Source organism: Dermochelys coriacea, chromosome 9, assembly GCF_009764565.3.
Source record: "Dermochelys coriacea isolate rDerCor1 chromosome 9, rDerCor1.pri.v4, whole genome shotgun sequence".
NCBI classification, from domain to species: domain Eukaryota; kingdom Metazoa; phylum Chordata; order Testudines; family Dermochelyidae; genus Dermochelys; species Dermochelys coriacea.
The window spans coordinates 49,718,009-49,743,274 of record NC_050076.1 but is presented as its reverse complement, the minus strand read 5'-3'; the positions used below and the strand labels follow the sequence as shown (position 1 = coordinate 49,743,274).

Here is a 25,266-nt window from a genome sequence, read left to right as displayed (position 1 = left end):
GCGCTGCATTGAGGACAAAAATTTAGATCTTGCTTCTTTCTGAAAGGATGAGCCCACTTCTTTCTGTATTCAGTACAGCAAAGTACTAGGTTGAAAACTAGTTAAGGCTGCTCAGGTGCACATAACCATGCTAACCCCACTCTGCCTTCACCTTCTTCAGTGAGGGAGGCTATATTTAGGGATTATAAATTGTTCCTGGGAACCCATTTATTCATTTGTTGAGTAATGTCCCTTTGAGCGCTGTACTTCCAGTGTGCATGGCCTCCATGCACCTTTGGGACTAGTGCCTGTTCAGTTCACATGTATGTCGTAGCTAAATTCCTGTCCTTTACCAAGAGTGTATAAGGCAGTGTCGGATGAACCGCTTTCAGTTCCTTCTGAACTGCCCTTGGCCTGAGAGCGAGCATGACTTGCAGTGCCTTAGCTTAATTTTAGGTCTTTTGTAAATATTTAGTGTTGTTACAGTTTAATAGTTAGTTTAGCAGTTAGTTATAGTATTTTGTAACTGATACATAGTTGGCAGTTCTTTATTGTGAGACTGCCTCATTCCCCACACCGTTTCTGAGGGGACTTCTCTCTGTAGAAGTTTTTTTGTTTATTTTCTCAGGATATGCCAAGATCTCTTGGGTTTAATCCCTGCCTAACTTTCCAGTGCTATCCCCATTAGTGATGGCATCCTAGCTGCCTTTGCTGCCTTCGGGACACCAACATCCTTTCCAGGTGTACAGTCTGCATTGACTTTGAGAATAGGTCAAGAAAGAACAGGGAGATTGAACTCCGACTACTCCTCATGGAGTGCTCCTTGCAGGCTTCGTCAGACCCGGGCTATGACATCCCCCTGTGCACTGGGGCTCTGATATGCAGAGTGTGCCGTCGACTTCAGCCACTGCCCTTCGCTCATCCAGAAGGTCTTCTCAAAAGGTACCTCTAAATCTTTGAAAAAGAGGAACACTGAGTCCTCTCCTCAGTGATCGTGTTGATCTGTGGGCAGCCGATAGGGAGCAGTTCTCTAGGGCCTCCAGTTACACTCTCAAGGAGAATCAGAGAAGAAACCCTTCCATTCCTTCAGACCCTCTACTTCAGTCCTCTCCTCAGGAGGAATCCTCTGAGGAGAAGGGGAGAAGAAGGTTGATTAAGAAGCTTAGGTCTCAGACCAACAGCTCTTTCTCCTCACCTGAGGAGGCTGTCATGCCTCTTCCTCTGTGTATGCGGATGACTTCAAGCAATTCCAGGAACTCATTAAAAGAATTGCTGATTCCCTCTAAATGCCTTTGGAAGAGATCCATGAGACCTAACGGACACTAAGAGACATTTTTCATGCTGCCTCCTCCATTGCCTAAAACAATTTGCTACTATATCCCCACCAGGGCAGATAAGAAGTATTATGTTCCTGCTAAGGGTTCTGAGTTCATGTTCATGCACCCAGCCCTGAACTCACTAGTGGTGCTGTGAACAAGGGGAACAGGCAACACCACTTTAGATCCACTTCACATGACAATGATCAATGACAATTACGCTTGTTCAGCGGCAAAAGTTATTCATCTACATCTGTTTGTTACAATTTAGAGTTACCAATTCATGAAACATAATTACACCAATTTTGGGAAGAGAAATGCCTTCGTTGACCAGCTACCTTAAGAACAGTGAGAGCAATCTCAGAGGTACAATTGCTAGCTAGGACATCATTGCAAGCCTTCCTGGTGCAGCTGACATGATGGCTCACTCTGTATCTACAGCGATTGTTATGCACCATGCATTTTGATTGTAATCATCAGGGATCCTGAGAGAGGTCCAGAGCACCACTGAGGATCTCCCATTATATCATTTAAACCTGTTCGCCAAGTCAGCTGACAAGTCCTTACATTCTTTGAAGGATTCAAGAGCTACCCTCTGCTCTGTCAGTATATACATCATGCAAATAAAAAAAAATTCAGCAGGTCACAGCTTTAGTGATGAGGTAGACTGTAAAGAAATTAGAAGTTATGAAATGGATGAGACAGAGTCTGTTTGGGCCAAAATCACTTTAGGGAAGAAAGCTAGTGCTTGGGGTGTGCTACAGACCCGCCGGATCCGATTTGGATAGGGATAGAAACCTTTTTAATGTTTTAATGAAATAAATACTACTGGAGATTGTGTGATTACAGGAGACTTTAACTTCCCAGATATAGATTGGAGGACAAGTGCTGCTAATAATAGTAGGGCCTAGATTTTCCTGCGTGTGATAGCTAACAGAGTTCTTCATCAAATAGTCACTGAACCAACAAGTAGTGATGTCGTTTTAGATTTGGTATTGGTGAGTACTGAGGACCTCATAGAAGAACTGATTGTAAGGGACAACCCTGGTTCAAGTGATTGTGAGCTAATTCAGTTTAAACTAAATGGCAGGCTAAACAAAACTAGATCTGCAAAAAGGGTCCTTGATTTCAAAAGGGCTAACTTAAAAAAAATTTAAGGGAATTAGTTAGGGAAGTGGACTGGACTGAAGAACTCGAGATTGTGAATGTGGAGGAGGCTTGGAATTTCTTTAAGTCAAAGTTGCAGAAACAATCTGAAGCCTGCATCCCAAGCAAGGGGAAAAATCATAGGGAGGGGTTGCAGATCAAGATGGATGAGCAAACATCTCAGGTGATTAAGAGAAAGCAGAAAGCCTACAAGGAATGGAAGATGAGAGGGATCAGGAAAGAAAATTACCTCTTGGAGGTCAGAAAGTATAAGAATAAAGTGAGAACTTCCAAAAGCCACACAGAATTGGACCTTGCAAAGGGAATTAAAACCAATAGTAAAAGGTTCTATAGCCATATAAATAAAAAGAAAACAAGGAAAGAAGTGGGACTGCTAAGCACTGGGGATGGAGTGGAAATTAAAGATAATCTAGGCATGGCCCAACACCTAAACAAATACTTACCTCAATTCTTAATAATATGGCTAATGAAGAGCTTAGGGGTATTGGCAGCGTGGTTAATAGGAATGAGGATATGGAGGTAGAAATTACCACATCTGAGGTGGAAGTCAAACTCAAACAGCCTAATGGGACGAAATAAGTGGGCCCAGATAATTTCCATCCAAGAATATTAAAGGAACTGGCACATGAAATTGCAAGTCCAATAGCAAGGATTTTTAATGAATCTGTAAACTTGGGGGTCGTATCCTCTGACAGGAGAATTGCTAATAAAGTTCCTATTTTTAAGAAAAGGAAAAAAAGTGAACCGAGAAACAACAGGCCTGTTAGTTTGACCTCAGTTGTATGCAAGGTCTTAGAACAAATTTTGAAAGAGAAAGTAGTTAAGGACATAAAGGTTAATGATAATTGGGATAAAATACAACATGGTTTTTACAAAAGGTAGATCATGCCAGACCAACTAATCTCCAAGGAAATGCAGTAGATCTAATCTACCTGGCTTTCAGTAAGGCATTTGATACAGTGCCACGTGGGAAATTGTTAGTTAAATTGGAGAAGATGGGGATTAATATGAGATTTGAAAGGGGATAAGGAACTGGTTAAAGGGGATACTACAATGGGTCATACTGAAAGGTGAACTGTCAGGTTGGAGGGAGGTTACTAGTTGAGTTCCTCAGAGATTGGTTTTGGGACTAAAACTTAACTTTTTTTTTTTTAACTGATCTTGGCACAAAAAATGGAAGTGTACTAATAAAATTTGTGGATGACACAAAGTTGGGAAGTATTACCAAGACGGAGCAGGACTGGAATATCATACAAGAAGATCTGGACAACCTTGTAAACTGGAGTAATAGAAATGGGATGAAATTTAATAGTGCAAAGTGCAAGGTCATGCATTTAGGGACTAACAACAAGAATTTTTGCTATAATCTGGGGACGTATCAATTGGAAGTGACAGAGGAGAAAGACCTGGGTGTATTGATTGGTCACATGATGACTATGAGCCACCAATATGATTCAGTGAAAAAAGCCAATGCAGTCCTAGGATACATCAGGTGAGGTATTTCCAGTAGAGGCAGGGAAGTGTTAGTCCCATTATGCAAGGCACTGGTGAGACCTCATCTGTAATGCTGTTGTGTGCAGTTCTGGTCTCCCATGCTCAAGAAAGATGAATTCAAGCTGGAACAGGTGCAGAGAAGGGTTACTAGGATGATCCGAGGAATGGAAACCTTACGGGAGGAGTCTAACCAAAAGAAGGTGGAGGGGAGATATGATTGCTCTCTATAAATACAGCAGAGGGATAAATATCAGGGAGAGAGAGGAGTTATTTAGGTTAAGCATTAATGTGGACAGAAGAACAAATTGATATAAACTGACCATCAACAAGTTTAGGCTTGAAATTAGGTGAATGTTTCTAACCATCAAAGGAGTGAAGTTCTGGAACAGCCTTCCAAGGGGAGCAGTGGGGGGAAAAAACCTAACGGGCTTCAAAACTGAGCTTGATAAGTTTATGCAGGGAATAGTATGATAAGACTGCCTACAATGGCATGTAGCCGATCTGCAATTGCTAGCAGCAAATATCACTAGTGGCCAGAGATCGGACACTAGATGGAGAGGACTCTGAGTTACTACTGTGAATTCTTTCCCAGGTGTGGCTGCTGGGTCTTGCTCACATGCTCAGGGTTTAACTGATAGCAATATTTGGGATCAGGAAGGAATTTTCCCCTGGGTCAGATTGGCAGAGATCCGGGGGGGGGGTGTCACCTTCCTCTGAAGCATGGGGAATGGGCCACTTGCAAGTTTAAACTAGTGTAAATGGTGGATTCTCTGTAACTTGAAGTATTTAAATCATGATTTGAGAACTTCAGTAACTCACTCAGAGGTTCGGGGGTCTATCACAGGAGTGGGGGTGAGGTTCTGTGGCCTGCAATTTGCAGGAGGTCAGACCAGATGATCATGATGGTTCTTTCTGATCTTAAAATCTATGAATCTGAGTACAGAGGTCTCACCCCATTCAGTTCCTGGTGTACCGTTGACCATCAGAACCACCTAAGAAAAAAACTAGGTTTCAAAAGAGAAGAGCTTAACCTCTGCCATGACAACACCATAGCCCTGCTTAGCAGGCAAGCATCCATTTCAATGCCTTGGTCATGGGTTGGGAAGCACCCTATCCCTCAGATCTATGGCTATGTCCTTCTATCCTCCCCCTGCCCAATCCTTTGGGAATTGTCTCTTTCGTTTTCAAAGATCTTGGGAACAGATGGTGTTGGAGTTTGTAACGTCAGGCTACTCCCATCAATTTCATCTCCATTCCTTCTCCCTTTCCCCATCCCTTTTCAGAGACCCATCTCATAAATGTCTTCTGAGACAAGAAGTTCAATCCCTTCTTCACGTAGGAGCCATTCGAGCCATCAGAGGAAAGGAGTTCTACTTCAAGTACTCTCTAGTTCCCAAAAAGAAGGGCAGGTAGAGACCAATCTTTGGTCTCAGAGTGGTGAAGAACTTCATCCAGGGACAAAAACTCAGGATGGTGACAGCAATAAAACCATCTATAGATCTGGAGGACCGATTTGCAGCCCTCAGCTTCTAGGATGTGTACTTTCTTATTGTGATACGCCTGGCTCACAAGCAATTCCTGCAATCCATGATCCATCAGCATCACTTTCAATATTGAGTGCTCCCCTTCGGACTCTCTGCTGCCCCCAGGGTCTTTATGAAGGTTCAGGCAGTGGTGGCAGCACAGTCATAATGGTCGTCTTCCCCCATCTCAGCAGGTGGCTCCTCAAGGGCCGCTCTTACAGTCAAGTTCACTCTGCAGTCACAAAGACCATAAGCCCATTTGATGTGCTGGGACTTCAGCTCAACAGAGAAATGTCCACTTTGACACCAATTTATTGAACAGCGAATATAGGAGCCACCTTGGACACCACAATGTCCAGAGATTACCTACCTGTAGACAGATTTATCACACTGACAAGCCTAATTTCTCAGGCTCAAATGAACCCGGAGGCAATGACCAGGATTTGTTTACAAGGCTTGGATTATGGCTGCCTGCACCTTTCTGACACTACATGCCAGGTTATATCTTTGCTGCTACCAAGCTAGCTTGAAAACCATTTATACTCCCAACAAACACAGTCTGGGCAAGTTAGTGAGAGGTTCTGAACTTAATCAATTGGTGGAAAGACCTTGACAAATGTGTATAGGAATCCCCTTCACTCTGCAACAATAGAAACAGACATATCTCTAGTAGGGTGGGGAGCTTATCTTCAAAGTCAGACCATTCGAGGCAAATGGCTGCTCAAGAATAGATTCTCCACACCAGCCTGCTGAAGCTCAGAGTGGTCCGAATGACTATGATCAAAGACCAATTCATCAGAGTCAGGATGTACAACCGGGTCAGCATGTCTTATATATATAACCTGGGAGGAGTGAAGTCTCCCTCCCTTTGTGCAGAAGCACTGAAGCTGTGGAACTGTTGCCTGTTCCATCAGATCTTCATCTCAGCCACAAACTTACCAGGTCCCTAGAACACCTTAGCCAGCAACCTTAGCAGGCACTTCTGCCAGGATCTTGAGTGGGAACTCAGCGATTCTCAAGGAGATATTCCTTCGCTGGAGGGTTCTGGAAGTAAATGTCTTTGCTACTGCCACCAACAAAAAGTGCTGGACATTCTGCTTAAGAGAGGTCTGAATTGTCATTCTCTGGGACATGCCTTCCTCATTTTTTGTTGGAGAAGAAATCCATCCTCTATGTCTATCCCCTGATGCTATTGCTTCTCAGAGGCCTGAACAAAATCAATCAGGCCAAAGCCAGAGTCACTCTAATTGCACAGGCTTGGCCATGACAAATATGATTCTCATACTTGGTTTGCCTCTCTTCTTGTCCTGCTCTATGGTTACCACTAGTACCAGACCTACTGATCCAGGACTCAAGGAAGATTTTTCACCCCAACTTTGGAGCACTGCATCTCAAGGCTTGACTGCTAGCTGTCTCCCCAGATGGACTGTTTGAAAGAGGTGTTACTGCACGTAGAAAAGCATCCATGAGGAAAACATAACAACAGAAATGGGAGAGATTCCACCAGTGGTGTACCCAACAGGGTCTGTCCCATATTGATTTTCCCCAGCTCACATTCTGGTTTACCTTTTAGTCCTAAAGAACTGCCTCTGAATTCTGTTAAAGTCAATTTAGCAGCTATCACAGCATCCATTTCCCTGTTGAGCAGTTTTCGGTGTTTGCTCACCCCACCACATATCGATTCATTAAACGTTTAATGAATCTCTTTCCACATATCAGGCAATCTGCCCCAGGATGGGACCTGAATCTCATCCTCAATTTGTGATGAAGCCATCTCCCTTTGAGCTACTGGCTAAATGTTTCTTGCTTCTCTTATCCATGCAGACTGCATTTTAGTTGCCGTCACCTCAGCTAGAGGAATCGGCAAGTTAGGGGTTCTAATGGCTGAACCCCCCCCACCCATATCATTTTTAGAGGGAGAAAGTATCCCTCTGACCACACCTTTGGTTTTTGCCAAGGTAACCTCAGACTTTCAAATCAATCAGGACATTCAATTTCCATTTTTTTACTCTAAACCTCACCAGACTTGAAAAGAAGCCTCCCCTCTCACCTTGGTTGTCGGGAGAGTGTTGGTTTTCTACTTGGACAGAACTAAACTCCCTAGGGCCTCCCCCAAATTGTTTGTCTCTTTTGCACACAAAGTTAAAGGGGCCCCTATCCCAACCCATGGACTCACCAAGTGGCTTTCTGGTTGCATGCCCTCTTCCTTGAGGCCACTAATATTCAGTCTCCTCCTTGTGTTATAGCCCAATCTATGAATGTAGCTCTGGTTGAAGAAAGTTTCCAATGAAAAAATCTTCAAAGCTGCTTTTCAGTTCACACCTTTCTGAAACATTGCACACTAGCGAACACTGATAGAGCAAACACTGCTTTTGGTACTGCTATTCTTCCAACAGTCTGAGACCGGGGTCCGAAGCACCCACTTCCTGTAGCAGGAAGTCACCTGAAATGGTGCACCCAGAGGGTCACTACTTGAAGAAGGAGAGGTTACTTTTCCTATACAGTACAGGAACTCGAGTTCCTCTGTTAACCACCCTACTTCTTCTCTGCCTTGGAGTCTTTGCCTTTGTGGCAGAGAAGGAACTGAAGGCGGTTTGTCTGACATGGCCTATGTACCCTCAGGTTTAGGCACCAGGTTTTCTAGGACACGTGTGGACTAAACAGGCACTGCTTCCAAACGTCTGGTTGAAGACAACATGGGGCACATGCGCACCTGAAGTGGAGCCCCATAGGGAGAAACATCCTGAAGAACTCCAGTGACTGTACAAGGTAAAAAGAATGAGGAGTACTTGTGACACCTTAGAGACTAACAAACAAGTACTCCTTGTTCTTTTTGCTGACACAGACTAACACTCTGAAACCTGTACAAGGTAAGTAACTTTTCCTTCCATGCACATGGTGTCCATGGTGCTGGGCAGCAGGGAAGGGGCAGGATGAATTACACTTAGGTGGGGCACAATCAAAAGTTTAACTGTTCAAAAGACTCCTCAGAAGTCTGGGAGGCATTGAATGACTGAGGGAGAGGGATGGTGGAAATGCACCGACTAGGGAGGCCGTGGCAAAAGAGAGACTGCTCCCAGCTTTTAGAGTCCTTTGTCTAAGTAACGTGCAACTCGGTTGGGTTCCTCTGAATAAAGGGAATAACTCTGGATTTCTAAAATGGCCTGTGTGCTGACCTTGGGAGTAACTTGCATTTGACTCTGAAGCTGAGGAGGCCTACCAGTCCAACCTGTCTACTGTGTCATGAAACTGTCTAGAAACACAAACCCCTGACTGCCCCGGATTCTCAGACTCCATCTTAGAGAATCTAAAACTCTTAAACTCAAAGGGGTATAGGGCTGGCAAGAAAGAAAAAGAAAAGCAGTCCCTAGATCCCCTGGCCTTTTCATTTTCTTTAAGGCCATACTTTATCAGACTGAAGTGGCCATCTTGCCTCTTACTGGCACTGAAACCAGGGATTGGAAGCTAGGAAGCTAAATTGGTAAAGCCCTGGTGTGATCCCAATATGCAAATGTGGGGAGGTGCTGAGACCACAAAGCCTTGAGAGGAGAGGGAGAAAGGTGATTGGTGAGAAGGGAAGGAAGAGAGACAGGAAAGGGATGTGGAAGAAAAGTGTACTGTACGAGGATGACGTTGCTCCAGGGCACATTGTTTTTTGACAAGGGATGTGACCCAGTTCCTACTGAGATTTGAGGCCTCATAGTGGCGAATGTCACTGAGTGTCGCAGGCTGATTGAAGGCAGCGTATGCAGACATTGGAGCCAATTCTAGATGGCTGTTTGGTGCCCCCTCTACTCCGCCCTGCTTGTGTTCATTATTCCTGAACTTTCACATGAAAGTGGTGGTGTTTATAGGATGCTCTGGGGATGAGCATTGTTTATGCAGACATCCATACTCGCATGCCAGGAGATCCATTACTGAACAAGGGTATCTGTCATTCACTGTGCCTCCTTGCTCATTCCCTTGATAAATGATGAATGCATTTGCATATGACAGCTGGCAAATGGAAAAGGGTTACATTTCAGAGGTGGATTAGTTCACAATGTGTAATTCGCCTCCGTGCCAGCGCCTTGGTACCCAGACAATTGCTGAAGCATCTCCCTATTTAGTCTAGAATTAACTTTCCATCCAACTTGTACCATTTCAGACTCTTGCCCTCTTGGAAGAAGAGGATGACATAAACCAAATCACAGATTACTTCTCCTATGAGCACTTCTATGTTATCTACTGTAAATTCTGGGAGCTGGACACTGACCACGACCTCTACATCAGCCAGAAGGATCTGGCTAGATACAATGATCAAGGTGAGTTGATCCCCCAGGCTGGGACATGTGCTGAGGATGGTGGTAACAGAAACCTGTAAAAGTTGCGGGAAAAGGTAAGCCTTGCCTTGCTGGGAAGTTATATTTTAAATGGAAAATTTGGTGCCACAGCAATGTAACTGGGGGCTGTGCTGGACTTCACTTAGTGCTAATTGACAGAGTCATTTTTAGGGCTGGGGGGAAGGGGAGCTGCAATAGACAATAAGGTCTTCTACATAATGGGGTCTGTAATGATGCTAAATCCCCTTGCAGCCATCGACTGGCTGCCTCCAGCTCAGCTGCCCTCTGGCCACAGGTGGACAATGCACTTCAGCAGAGGAGGTACAGCTTAGAAAATAGCAAGAGGGACAAGAAGCTGAATCTATACTTTGCTGTGGAGCGCGAGGTGAGAGACTCAAGTGATAGTTGAGAGTGGGGAGTTGGAAAAGGCCCTGAAGAAGCTTTGTACCTGGAAACAGGTTCCCAAGAGCACATGGAGGTCCCTGGGGTGAGGGCAACTCAGCCATGTCCCAGCGCAGGGGTGGGGGCAGTTGGCGTGGGAGCCGCTACATTTTCTTATGCAAGCTCAAGATCCCAGTCTCCTTGGTGATCCTCCATAAACCCAACAACAGCACCAGCTGCAACTCACACATCCTCCATATACCCAGCGGGAGCACTAAAGTGCGGGGGCAGTGTTCTGGACAAAGCAACAGGTGCCCCATCTTGCCTCTCCGCTTGTGGAAACAACACCAGCTTACAATTAGACCAAAGGAAAGGCACCCATAAGAAAGCTCAGGCTGAACACAAGATTCAGGAGTCAAGCGCTCAGTCTAGGGGTGGGAGGAGCCTTCTCCCCCAGCGATGTGGAGCCAGGAGTGGGCCTTAGTTCTCATGCCGAAGGCATCTCCCAATGGGAGGCTGTGTAACCTATGGCCCCAGCAGAAGGAGCCAGTTTAAATATCTCTGTACATAACCCATCCCCTCCAAATCCTGCCCAACCCTTTCTTTACCTTGCCACACATTCACATTTTAAATGCATTTAATCCTCAGATTTTTCCCCTTCCAGTACCTGGGCTAGCACTGGAGACAGCTCAGGGAGAGGAGCCAAGGAGTGAGGCTAGAGGTCATTGCACTAGTCGCCCACCTCCCTTATTCATTCAGCCAGTGACCTCCAGCCTCACTCCTTGGCTCCTCTCCCTGAGCTGTCTCCAGTGCTAGCCCAGGTGCCTGGCTGGGGTCCAGGCCTATTCTGGGAAGGTGCATTGTGGCACGTTCTCTCTTGGCTGGAAGAGGGGAAAGACTGTTATGGGCCTTGTGGCTCCAGAGGAGGAATCCCATCTGGTTTTGTGACAGAGGGGCCTTGTCCAGTCTGCACTTCCCCTTCTCCACTACTACAGCTTCTCAGTGTGTAAGGCTGTGAAGCCTGTAATTTAACCAGGACTGGTGGGAGCACTCCCTGCCTCCCCAACTCATTAAGAACATAAGAATGGCCATACTGGGTCAGACCAAATATCCATCTTGCCTAATGTCCTGTCTTCCGACAATGGCCAATGCCAGGTTCCCCAGAGAGAATGAACAGTAATCATCAAGTGGCTAGGCACACCATCCCTGCCCATCCTGGCTAATAGCCATTGTTGGCCTTATCCTCCATGTACTTATCTAGTTCTTTTTTAAAACCTGTTATAGTCTTGGCCTTCACAACATCCTCTGGCAAGAGTTCCACAAGTTGACTGTGCGTTGTGTGAAAAAAATACTTCTTTTTGTTTGTTTTAAACCTACTGCCTATTAATTTCATTTGGTGACCCCTATTTCTTGTGTTATGAGGAGTAAATAACATTCCTTATTTACTTTCTCCACACCAGTCATTATTTTATAGACCTCTATCATATCCCCCCTTAGTCATCTCTCTTCCAAGCTGAAAAGTCCCAGTCCTACCTAATCATTTTTGTTGCCCTTTTCAGAACCTTTTCCAATTCCAATATATCTCTTTTGAGATGGGGCGACTACATCTGCATGCAGTATGCAAGATGTGGGCATACCATGGAGTTATATAGAGGCAATATGATATTTTCTGTTAATGATTCCCAGCATTCTGTTTGCTTTTTTGACTCTAGCTGCATGTTGAGTGGATGTTTTCAGAGAACTATCCACTATGATTCCAAGATCTCTTTCCTGAGTGGTAACAGCTAATGTAGACCCCATCATTTTTATATCTATAGTTGGGATTATGTTTTCCAATGTGCATTATTTTGCATTTATCAACATTGAATTTCATCTGCCATTCTGTTGCCCAGTCACCCAGTTTTGTGAGATTCTTTTGTAGGTCTTCACAGTCTGCTTGGGAGTTAAGTATCTTGACTAGTTTTGTATCATCTGAAAATTTTGCCACCTCACTGTTTACCCCTTTTTCCAGATCATATATGAATATGTTGAATAGGAATGGTCCCAGTACAGACCCTTGGGGGCACCACTATTTACCTCTCTCCATTCTGAAAACTGACCATTTATTTCTACCCTTTGTTTCCTATCTTTTAACCAGTTACTGATCCATGAAAGGACCTTCCCTCTTAGCCCATGATAGCATACTTTGCTTAAGAGCCTTTGGTGAGAGACTTTGTCAAAGGCTTTCTGAAAATCTAAGTACACTATATGTATGTGTTTGGGGAGGTTGGGCACAAGTGCCTGGACCATGGCCCCTGCTCCACCCCAAGACCCTGCCCCAGCTTAGCCTTCTCCCCGTGAGGCCCCATCCACACTTCACCCCTGCTTCCCCAGAGGCCCTGCTCCAGCTCAGCCTCTCCTCTTACTGAGGCTCCGCCCCCCTGCCTCTTTCCCCAAGGCCTCCCACTTGCCCCTCCCACCTCTCCACCCCCTCGCACAAGCTCCCTTCACCTCTCACTCCTTTCTGCCCTGTCTTGCCATAAAGGTGGGCGATTGTGGGGGAGAGGGCAGATAGGAGTAAGCGGCGGGCAAGGAGGCCTCAAGGGAAGAGGTGGAGCAGGGGCAGAAGAGGCGAAGCAAGGGTGAGGCTTCAGGGGGAAGAGGCCGAGTGGGAGCAGGGCCTCAGGGCAGAGTGTGGGCATGGATATGGGGGAAAAGGCCAAGTGGTAGTGCAGGAAGAGCCATGGTCAGGGCAATGGTGGCCCCCCACACCCACATACTTCTCGGGAGCTTCTGACGATGAGCCAGCGTGCCTCCAAAGGGAGGTGTGCCAACTCCAACATTTCTTAGCCTCCCCAAAGCGCTTATACCAGCTACCCATAGGCTGCAGCCTGCACTCCTCTCTGCAACCAGCCTGCTTTTCAGGCCCTGCCATCTTACGGCAGAGCCAAGAGCAGCTGTTGAATTTGGGCTGTCTAAGCAGTGCTAGTCCTTCAGCAGTGTTCTGAAGCCACCCCACGTGAATAAAAGATACTACTGCCCCAATGGACTGTGCTGGCATACTGTGAGAGCTGTAGGTGAGGGCCAGTTATTTAGGCAAGTACTTCACTATGTGCTAGAAAGGGTTCTGCATTAAATGTAAAAATAATCACAGTAACCTGGTAAATCCTGACAGCTGCTACTGTTAAATTGTGGCAGGATGGTGGGGAGAGACAGCCAGTCCCTGGCAGGGCTGTGCGTGGAGCTCGGTGTTTTTTTTCAGCAAATAATGAATTTGCTGGGGGAAAAATGTAGTTTCAGATGACCCAACCATATTTGCAAATTTATGTCAAGTTCACTGAAGTGTTTCATTGAACTGACAAAGATTGACATGTTTTAGAAATGGCTCAACTGCATAGCGTGTTTTGACCCAGCTCAGACTTTTCGGTTCACTGAAAATTTCCACCCAAAATGAAATATTTTTCCAATTTTTCAGCATTGCCAGCAAATCAAAAACACCAGTATTCACCTAGCTCTTGTTATGGGGGTGCAGGGTTTCAATGTTCCACCATAATGGTAAAGATGCTGAGTTTCTTTTGTTGAGCTAAACATGCTGAGCTAACCTTCATGCTCTCATGCCACAAGTGCTCACCCCATTCTGGCAGCCCTTGATCATGGGACAAGTCCCAGTGGCACTATTAGCACTAATAGGACATGTTTCCAAGGTCTTATAGCTGGATAATCTGGAGCTGCCACATTCTAGGGGGACAATAGTTTTGTTGCCAGGCTAGGCACAGGAAGTGATAGAGAGGGAAAGAGACTTCGATGGTTAATTGCTACTGTTTGCAAAGCTATTAAAGTTTGGGCTGTACTAAAATGGCCGTGCAGGCTGTGTTCATTGCCTGTCCTTTTAGCTGTGGGATAATGACTTCATACAGATTGACCACACACACACACACACACACACAGAGCTCTGATAGACCAGGAGGCTAACTGTGCCTATGTATTGATGCTTCATTTTCTTCATTTCCAGCTTTATCAACCAGGATTATTGAGAGGATATTCAGTGGAGCAGTGGTGAGGTAAGGTATAGCACCCTGGCTGGAGAATTAAATGGAGAACTGGAAGGAAGCAAAAACTAGAACAGGAATCCTGTCAGCCTTAAGTAGAAATGCAAGGTATTCTCATACATTCCCCACCCCATTGAGAGGGCAAGGTGCTAGCGTTTCCGTCACAGGCTAGGGCCAGTTTGAAAAGGAAGAGAGGGACCGGTGGGTGATTTTAAAAATAAATAAAACCCTGTCAAATTAGCACAGTTTCTAAACGCATCGCTGTGTGCCACAGGAGAGGGGACAGGTGCGTATACTTCATATATATGTGTGTGTCCTAGTCCTACAGCAGTGGCAGTGTCAGGCAGCTGGAGGGCACAATTGCAAAAGCTCCTTTAAAATAAAAGCTCCTAACTGTTTGCGAGGGTGAGGAGTACTTCAAAAGCAACTTCATCTTTGCAGTGACAGTAGGGCTGTGAATGCAGTATCTGCTCTCAGGAGCACTTCTCTCTGAGCAAGTTCAGTATGAGAGGGGCCGACCAATACTAACACACTCCTACTGGCCTAAAAGAACAAGCATGGGTGTTTTCCAGGTGTATGAAAATTCCCAACTCATGCCCCAGAAGGTGTTTTAAGTGTGCTTTTGGCTGCGTGTTTATGTTATAATTTAGAAGGTGCTTTGGGTCTTTCAGAGGCAACGAAGCACAGAAGGAGGGACGGCTGAGCTATGCAGATTTCGTGTGGCTCCTCATTGCTGAGGAAGACAAAAGGAGCCCTACAAGGTAGGACTTTTAGAAAGGGTGTGGTGAGGAAGATTACCTCCTCACCTTGCTTGCATGGAGGACTGTGTGCAAACGCTGCCAGCAGGCATGGGGCCTCCAGCCATCATAGAGCCCCCAAGTTGCAGGGAGGCAGGCAGAGGAGGCTGCTGTGCAGGATGGGGTGGAGGACCTGGGCACCAGCAAACCATTTTGCTCCCCCACATGACTGTCCAGCCCCTACATGCCTGTATCACCCCTGAAAAGCCCCTCTCACTAGAGCCCCCTCCTGATGTCGTATAAGGATCACAGCTTGCTCTGGATGCCAGCCTTCTGCTGCTGCCAGGTCAGCATCCAGCTGATGGCAGCAGTGCCTGGCAGGAGGCCACTTTGCCCTCCCAGGGGGCTGCCAACCACAATCCATCCCTCTGGCTGTGAAGTGAATGAGCTTGAGGGCTTTGGCAACCAGTGTGTTCTGGACACCCTCGTCCAATAATGCATCTGCCTCTTTCGCGGGATCGAGTGCTCCTCCTGTTCTTGCCACACCCCAGGGAAGAGGTGGTGGCAGGAAAGCACAGGCCGAGAATGGGGCATAGCTCCATCCCAGATTGTTATGCGAACATTGTCAATGTGGTGTTAAAGAGCTGCACTAATCTAAGGAATGCATCCGATGAAGTGAGCTGTAGCTCACGAAAGCTTATGCTCAAATAAATTTGTTAGTCTCTAAGGTGCTGCAAGTACTCCTTTTCTTTTTACAAATCTAAGGAACATTGTTGCTGTCTCAGTGATTTTTCCACTGAGCAGAGGACCCTGACTTTTGGGGTTCTGAAGTATGTTGATTTTTTAGGGATGCTGTTTATCAGAGAGGTGTTTCCTGCAGTGATCTGTACACTGTTAGTATAGATCAGTGACTGGGAAGGAGGTGGTAACAAAGAGGGAGACTCAGTAGGATGCTGCTAGAACAGAACAGTTTTCCTGACTGCCGCCACTCCACTGCCCTCCTGCCAGATACTTGCCTAGTACTGACTCAGTTATAGAACCAATGAGGGTATGGGACATGCCTTTCAGAACTGGGATTACGGACTGTGGTGAATGGCTGAGGGGAGAATGACAAAAATTGCAATCCAGTGGTCCATTGATTCCATTTACTTAGCAGATGTGTGAACTAGTGGGTGTGGGAGAATACTACACAGCCTCTCCTTGCATTCTCCTCTCCAGTGGCTTGCCACTCACACAGAATCACTTGAGTTGTTTAGGACAGTGAATGGCAAGGGAGAGTGAAAACTGGAGTCCCATCAGTCCTGCCCCTGGCCTGGCCGTAGCTAAAGCCACAGCAGTTATTTGAGAGCTTTGCCTTTTGCATAAAAGAGCACGGGGAACTATTTTAAACATCCCAGGCCTGCTTTAGCTCCTGCCAGGGGTTTCCCAGAGATAGTCAATAGCCCAAGTGTAGGGATAACTGCAGGCAATTAGCCTGTTTGGGCAACCCCACCTTTGACTAGGGCGCAGTTCCCATACCCCAGGACACAGCAAACACAGAATACTGGGCCTTTGCTGAGAAACGTAGGCCCAAGTACATTCATTAATACCAGTTACTGTGCTTCCCCTCCATTGTGCAGACACCAAAGCTACTGAGTAAACTGACCCCTGTAGTGCTCAGGGCAGAAGCAGCAGGATCTGCCTCTAGCTGACTTATAGAGAGAGGTTACTTTAATTGGTGCTTGGTTAGTGCTGCCCAAACCCCTAGGAGCTGCTCCAGCCCCCTCCCATGGTCAGCACTGAAGGCCAGTTGTAGAATAGGGAAATGCCTACCCTTGAGTAATTGAGGGTATTGTCAGACTCTGCTTTTACTCTGCAATTCTAGCTGTCAGTCATGGTGGATTGATACAGGACAGAGGACTTTGCACTGCTCCGATCTCTGGTGGATAAGATAATATTGCTGGTTTCTGCACTGCTGCCAACATGAAAAGACTAATTCTCTTCTTCTTCCTTAGTATCGAATACTGGTTCCGCTGCCTGGATTTGGATGGAGATGGCGTGCTGTCCATGTATGAACTGGAGTATTTTTACGAGGAACAGTGTGAGAGGATGGAAGCGATGGGCATTGAGCCATTGCCATTCCATGACTTACTGTGCCAAATGCTCGACCTGGTGAAGCCAGATGGGGATGGTAAGAGCTGCTGTAAAACCCATCCTGTTGGAGGTGTTTAGTGAGGCCAAGTTCCCACCTATGCTCACTCTGTTTTTATTTTAAGAGCTCATTTGGGTTCTCTCTCCACTACGCCTACATGGTCCATGTCCATGCTAAGTGGTTGGACATGGGGGAGGAGGAGGTTGCTTGCACATCCCTGCACAAATAGTAACAATCAAGACACAAGGAGTAAGGGGTTTATAGTGACTAATTCTTGCTAGATTAACATCACTAGTTTTTTAATTTCTGATTTATAACAAGGAGGAGATGGGCTACAGCCTGCTCATGTCATACCATTCCATGTATCATAGAGTAGGGCAAACACATAATAGAGAGAGCAAAAAAACCACTTTGCCCAACAGAAATTCTCCTCTTCTCTGACACTGCTGAGAGAAGTATGGCAGCCCATTAACCCTGCAATGAAATAGTCCATTAGGCAGGAGAGGTAGAAAGGCATGCTGACATTTCATAAGCTTTGTACTAAATGAGTTAGGCCTGGTGGCTGAGTGTCTACAGCTCCTGCCAAAGGCCAGGTTCTGGGCAGGGCCTGTGCACCTGGCTCTACAGACAGGGGATCGCCCTAGCCAGGCTGGAGGGCACCTATGCAGCCATTCTGGGCTACTATGCAACACTAGTGCCATCCGCCACCCCCAGGCTCTTCTGGCACTATCCTCACCCACACAAAGGCCTGTGCAGAGCTGAGCTATGAGCTCTGCATGTGGTGCACACTGCCTACACACTCTCACTCTGTCACCACTCAGACATGGCACTGCCTGGAACTGCCTTGGGCTCCACCCCTTCCTTTTCTTCATTGGCAGTGGTAGGGCCTATGCTACCCTTGGCCTTTTTGCCCATAGCCTCCCTTCTGCAGGTTGTGCCCAAAACTCTGGGCTTCAAACCCTTCCAGACCTTTCACAGGTCTTTCCCACTCAGCAAAGGGCATTCCAGCTGCCTTTACTGCCTCAGAGAGTTCCATGTCCCGTCAAACTGTAAGGTTTGCTTCAGATTAAAGAGCAGATCAAAGAAGCTGAAGGAGGACAGATTTAAACTGTTCTTCATGGAGTGTTCCCTGAGACCACGGGGTCTGATTCCCCCCATACATAGGCCTCAGCCTCTCAGTGCTCCGGTGACAACTTCAGTTCCAGCCATCAAAGACCAAGGGACAACTTCTGAAGCCTCCAGACATTCTAAGCAGAAGAGATCTCAGTCTCCTGATAAACAGTCTAAGCACAGGGAAATTCACCCCAGAGACCAGGTACTGAGGAGATCTCACATCCCGCTCCGGGTACTGCTGAGGCTTCTGCTTCTTCTGGCTCCATCAGAAAGGTCTACCAAGCACCTCACATACCGAGAAGTCTCTTGGCAAGCAACCCCACTCAGCACTGGCCTCTGTAGCTTTAGAGCCCTCCAAACACAGGGACTCCTCAAAGCACCGGCCCCAACTTTGGCATCCTCTGTGGGAAATAGCCATAAGGAGCATGTGGACCACACATCCATTAGGTCTCTGGTACCACTTGACTCAAGGACTACTGCCCTGGATCACCGGTTCTATCCTCTTTCGTCTCACAAAGACCTCTGTGTGACAGAGGAGCATGAATCCCCTCTACTAATTGTGTATGTCTACACTATGAAATTAGGTCGATTTTATAGATGTCGATGTTTAGAATTTGATTTTGTACAGTTGATTGCATATGTCCACACTAAGCGCATTAAGTCGGCGGAGTGCCCTGGTGAATCAAGTGGTACCAAGCTGAGGAGTGCATCCTCACTACCGTGGCTAGCGTCGACATACAGAGCGGTGCACTGTGGGTAGCTATCCCACAGTTCCTGCCGTCTCCGCTGCCCATTGGAATTCTGGGTTAAGCTCCCAATGCCTGATAGGGCAAAAACTTTGTCGTGGGTGGTTTTAGGTACATGTCGTCAGGGCCCCCCGCTGTGAAAGCAATGGCAGCCTATCATTTCGCGCCTTTTTTCCAGGGTCCCATCCTCCAGCCCCGCTCAGCCCGCTGCCTGCCTGGATGATCAGAACCCCAGGCAGGCAGCGGGCTGAGCGGGGCTGGCAGATAGAGCCCCAGACCGGCAGTGGGCTGAACAGCTCAGGCCGCTGCCGGTCTGGGGCTCCGGCCGCCGGCTCCTGCCAGCCGGGGTCCTGGACACCGGCCCCGCTCATACCATGGCAAGCATGCAGCCTGCTCAGCTCACTGTCACCATACGTCTCCTGGGTGCTGCTGGCAGATGCAGCACCTCATTGCTACACAGCAGCAGCTCCTTGCCTTCGCAGCAGACGGTATAGTAGGACTGATAGCTGTTTAACGTCTCCTGGGTGCTCCTGGCAGCCCTCGGTGAGGTTGATATGGGGTGCCTGGACAGACATGGCTATTCTCTTCTTAGAGCATCGAATGGGAGTGACTCCAAATCATTCTCTTCTTTAAGTTTCATCTCATGGAGATTCAGTCCTGCCTGGAATATCATGCGAGCTGGAGGCTTCTGCCTCAGGCTGCTCTCCCAGCCAGCAGCACCGTGCAGTCGCATCTACCTCAGCCTACCCCTTGCTCCCATGGCTCATGAAGCCTGGACAGTAGTAAGGAGCAGTTCAACTTGTGGAATGACAAATCCAGAACGAAGGATTGCACTCTCTGGGCCACGTTAAGATTAAATCAGAGTCCTAGATAGCATTTAGTCCCTATAAAAGGCTTAATGAAAATTTTCCCCCACCCCTAACAAAAATGTGAATTTATCAGACCAGCTGAAAGGTAAGGAACCCGGGACTATAATTGAGAGAGAGCTTCCATATTATTTAACTCATAATTGATATAATTCAAAGTAAAATTTCACAGTGTGGTTTGTTCTAAGACTAAAAATGCAGGAGGGGAGTCATAAAAAGGAACAGTGACCTGTTTCAAACCAGGGACCTTTCATGTGTTAGGTGAATGTGACAACCACTATGGCCTTCCTGTTCACAAAGTGGTCATGCCCCCGCCCAAGGCTGCCACAGCGTGGAGTGCATGTGACACAGTGACCTGGCTCAGGCAGGATCACTAGCGAGGCATGAAATTAGATGAAGGTTTCTAACCATCAGAGGAGTGAAGTTTTGGAATAGCCTTCCAAGGGAAGCAGTGGGGGCAAAAGACCTATCTGGCTTTAAGATTAAACTCGATAAGTTTATGGAGGAGATGGTATGATGGGATAACATGATTTTGGTAATTAATTGATCTTTAAATATTCATGGTAAATAGGCCCAATGGCCTGTGATGGGATGTTAGATGGAGTGGGATCTGAGTTACTACAGAAAATTCTTTCCTGGGTATCTGGCTGGTGAATCTTGCCCATATGCTCAGGGTTTAGCTGATCGCCATATTTGGGGTCGGGAAGGAATTTTCCTCCAGGGCAGATTGGAAGAGGCCCTGGAGGTTTTTCACCTTCCTCTGTAGCGTGGGGCACAGGTCACTTGCTGGAGGATTTTCTGCTCCTTGAAGTCTTTAAACCACGATTTGAGGACTTCAATAGCTCAGACATAGGTGAGAGGTTTTTTGCAGGAGTGGGTGGCCTGCATTGTGCAGGAGGTCAGACTAGATGACATAGTGGTCCCTTCTGACCTTAGTAACTATGAATCTATGATACTTTTGCTGTTAAGCAAACACAGCAATTCTTTCCTGGCCTCTGCCACTGAATGCCTCCATGCATTAAGCTGTGCCCTATCAGTGCAGAAAGACTGCATGAGCTCAGAAAACATGTCATCACGAGTGCATTCTTTTCGCCTTCTAATCTGCGATAACCTCAGGGACGAAGTTGATAGGGGGAGCATAGAAACATTCTACGCTCTATGATTCTGGGGGGACTGCATGGTCACCTGTGCTCCAAATGCTGCTGAGTTCGCCATGCTGGCCAAAGTTCCTGGTGCTTTTCCTGTGTACCTGGCTAGTGCATCTGAGTTCAAAATGCTGTCCAGAGCAGTCACAATGGAGCACTCTGGGATAGCTCCCGGAGGCCAATACCATCAAATTGTGTCCACACTACCCCAAATTCGACCCGGAGCACAGAAATAGATTTTAAGAGCCCTTTAAGTCAACAAAAATGGCTTCATCATGTGGACGGGTGCAGGGTTAAATCGATCTAACGCTGCTAAATTCGACCTAAACTTGTAGTGTAGACCAGGACTAAGAGATTAGGGGAGGATGTCACTGTCAGTATTACCTGTACAACCTACCAGTCAGTATCGGTGCATCCTCCCACAAAAGCTCGGCCACTGGTACTGACTTGGATACCAGCACCTACTCAGACACAGGTACCAACATCCCTAGCCTGTCTATTGGACAGGGGGGTTGATACATCTTCAGAATATGACATCTCCATCCAAGATTCAGCCACCTTTTCTTTCCAGTCTCCCTCCCTGGCAGGTGTACCTGGTGATGATGATCTGGAAACGAGACCCACCAATCTTTGCAGGAGCATGCTTGGAGTCCCACTCCCTTTCCATACCCCAACCACAAGCTTTCTGGAATCCTTGGGCCCTCTCCAGTTCGACAGCATGCCCTAACATACAAGGACCCATGAGCAGGAGCAGTCTTCAGTACCTAGGGAGCCCTTCACTATGAAGCATCCCAAACATCCTCAGGGAGACTTCAAGGAGGACCAGGAGTTAAGAGCAGAGGAGGAAGTACCTCCTTCCAACAAATAATCCTCATCATTTCTGTATGAAGCAGTTATGCCCCCTCCATCATCCTATGTGGATTATTTTAGATTGTTCCAGGACGTGATAAAAAGGGTGACCAAGACTATAGATTACCCTGGAAGAGATACAAGAGCTCTAACACACTCTGGCGGATACTCTCCACACCACATCTCAAGGCAAACTAGTGCTGTCTATTCATGACACCCTCTTGTCTGCCAGATGTTATGGCCTGGTGACACCTGTCACCATCCCACCCAGGTGCAACAGGGCTCACAAAAAATACTATATTCCAGCCAAGGGCTCTGAATATCCTTTTTCTTGTGGTCGACGTGTGGTCAATGAAAGGAGCAGACACCACCAGGCAAGATCAGCTCCTCATGATGAAGAGCTCAAGTGCGTTGATCTTCTTGGCAGCAAGAGCTATTTCTTGGCTGCAGTACAGTTCAGTGTCACCAACTATCGTGCCTTGTTGACAAAGTACTATTACACCAATTACACCAAATTTGCACAATTTATTGACCATCAACCACAGGACCAGAAGTACCAATTTCAAGCCCCCATCACAGAGAGACAGACAAAAGAATGAAGGGATTTTCTCTCTCCAAACACACCGACTATCTAAAATGGGTCTCAGGCTGCATCTTAGAATGTTACAAGGCTTCTGGAGTGCACCCTCATCCTAGGGCATTGGCCCATTCCACCAGAGCTAAATCCATTTCAGTAGCACTGCTTAAAAAACATACCCATTACAGACATTTGTAAAGCTGCCATTTGGTCTTCTGTGCACACTTTTCCACGTCATTTATATCTCCAACTCAAATACAGTCTTAGGTGAGGCTGTTCTCTGAACTCATCTCCTCAGCACTCTTCTCCATAATCAAGGTACTGCTTGGGAGTCACCTAACGTGGAGCACCCATAGGGGCAAAAACACAAAGAAGGGGAGGTAACTAACTTTGTACAGTAACTGGAGTTCTTCAAGATGCGTCCTTCTCTGGGTGCTCCACTACCCACCTTCTTTCCCCTCCACCTCAGAGTACTTTGTACATCATTGTTGAGGAGGAACTTGACCAGCAGAAGGTCTGCCCCACCCTATAGACCCTTGGTCTGGACCTGCAGACACAGCTGAAGAAAAGTTTCCAGTAAAAGGCAAACTGGTCTGCAGCCACCTAACATGGAGCACCCATAGAAACAAAACATCTCAAACAATTCCAGTTACTGTGTGAAGTGAGTAATCTCTCCTTTTCCTTAGCCCAGCTAAAAAGTCTCACAAATTGCCTGTGTGCAAAACCTCTCTCTGGGAGGGGTGGAAAAGTCAGCCATGAGTTCAAAAGAAGCAGTTTAACCCATTTGCTAAGCCCTGTAGGTGGTGAACTGTTCCCTACCAATCTCCATTAACCCATTAGCAAATGGGTTAACTTACTTTTGTTGACCTCATGGATGACTTGTGCTACTGTAGGCCTGGGTGATGAGCAAAAACACACCCCAAGAGAAAGTTTAGGTTCAGCGCTACAATCCAAGACCTAGTGTAAATTCTTGAGTTCATAGGTTTTATGGCTTGAAGGGAACATTATGATCATCAAATCTGACCTCCTGCATTGCATGAGCCATGGTATGTCACCAGGCTCCTGGACTCTAGCTCAGCTGGATGTTCTCTCTTTTAGAAAGAGGCATTTAATCTTCATTTAAAGATTTCAAGTAATGGAGGATTCCCCCCCCCACACACACACATCCAATTAAATGATGGATTACCTGGTGGTTGTAATATATATTTTAAATATTATTTAGATTCAGTCTTGCTTAACGGTGGGGTGGAGGGTGAATTAAAAAGCTCCGTTGTAGGTTAAGATGGAAATCAAAAGTGTAGCCTGTATTGGGAGGTTCACTGCAAAACTGCACCTTCAAATCACCTTTACAGTTGAAGTAGCTTCTGTTCAGGATTCCCTCAGCAGCTTGTCCTGCAATGGAGGGATCTGGATGAGGTAACAATGATGATCTCCTGATTTTAATCAACACAATGAGAGGAACAATGTGTAACATTTTGGACCATGCCAAAGAAAAGAACCTTACACCAAACAGCAGTGCAGAAGCCACATACATTGAGGGGACTGGATAATGTCCTTCTGCAAGATGATTGCCCAGCAACATGTGTTTCTAAAGCACTGACTAAAACGCAACAGAACTGTGCTTAGATTGAAATAGCAATGCTGGCCATTGTTTTGGGTTGGGTTGAGTTTCATGAGTATCTGTATGAGCAAAAATTTGTGAAGGTAGAACCTGTAGGAAGCCATAGCACAAAAACCAGACTACAAAGCACCATCTGAACTTCAGCAAATTATCTTGGAATTGCAAAAGTCAGTAAATGGGAAATATAGGCCTAGTAAGGAGCAGTTTACAGCAATAGCTTGTCAATAAATATGACTCAAGTACTACCCATTATTGACACTATCTGATAAGCGGCCACAGGAAACACAAAAATAGCCCAATCATACAACAGCCTGAGGCAATAATTCTACTGGAAGAACCCAGATACCTCTAATCATAAAACCATATTAGGACCTATGAAATTAAATTGCTGCACATGCTGGCATGCTCTACAATGGCCAGTGTGTCATGCAGTATGAGGACTGTAGTGCTAACCATTTATTACTTAGCACCTCTCTGGCTATTGAGTAACGTAAGAACACAGTCCAAGATGTGCTCTTTTAGACAGGCATGAATGGTGTGTGAAATCTGCATATAGGAAGCAGAATGCAAAACAACCACGGAAGCCAGATGAGATGCCTCCTCATCCTTGGTCCAAGCTAGACACAGATCTATTTGCTTGGCTAATAAATGGGCATTGGCAGCATGAAAAAACACACACCCTAGTGGTATTATCCTAAATTAGAAAAGACCTGTGCTAAATGGGTCCTACTACTCACTAATTAAGAATGTGCTACTAAAATAACGCATGCTCTTTCTACAGGAAGGGTGACGCTGCGGGACTTGAAGAGATGCAGAATGGCTCATGTATTCTACAACACCTTCTTTAACTTAGAAAAGTACCTGGACAATGAACAGCGGGATCCCTTTGCAATACAGAAGGTATAAAGCAGGGTCTCCAAACATTGCTACCCCAAAACTATTTTTAGGGACAGTGAAGTTTGGCTTGTTGTAGAGAAAAGCAGCAGATATGGAAAGGGGTGGGGTGGAGAACTGAAACAAGTGAAACAAGATTGTAGCAACATGCCTAACAGTTCATTTTCAGATTTCTGCCCTGGGTTGGGTTTCAATTTACAGTGTCTTGGTGTAGATCATTGGTAGAAATTGTCAACCTTAAGAAAAAATGTTTTTGGAGGGGAGATAGGAGGGAGTCTTGTATCTTGGTAACCCATTGGTCAAATAACCCTAAATTTGGATCCATAAAAACTAGGTTTTCAATTAATCGCCGATAACTCAAGCGATTAACGGAAAGC

General features: G+C 46.3%; 1 protein-coding gene across 7 annotated transcripts in view; it reads left to right on the top strand.

Annotated features, from left to right (window-relative positions):
* The window catches only part of PPP2R3A (protein phosphatase 2 regulatory subunit B''alpha), a 130,117-nt gene that overhangs the window by 92,181 nt on the left and 12,670 nt on the right, over positions 1-25,266 (top strand). For all 7 annotated transcript variants that reach the window (XR_006274421.1, XM_043492807.1, XM_043492805.1 and 4 more), the window contains 5 exons: positions 9,627-9,783; positions 14,174-14,222; positions 14,882-14,971; positions 16,942-17,117; positions 24,777-24,895. Coding sequence is in view for 6 of the 7 variants with exons in the window: in XM_043492807.1 (XP_043348742.1) it covers positions 9,627-9,783; positions 14,174-14,222; positions 14,882-14,971; positions 16,942-17,117; positions 24,777-24,895 (591 nt within the window). In the remaining variant the exon portion in view is untranslated. The remainder of the gene's footprint in view (positions 1-9,626; positions 9,784-14,173; positions 14,223-14,881; positions 14,972-16,941; positions 17,118-24,776; positions 24,896-25,266) is intronic.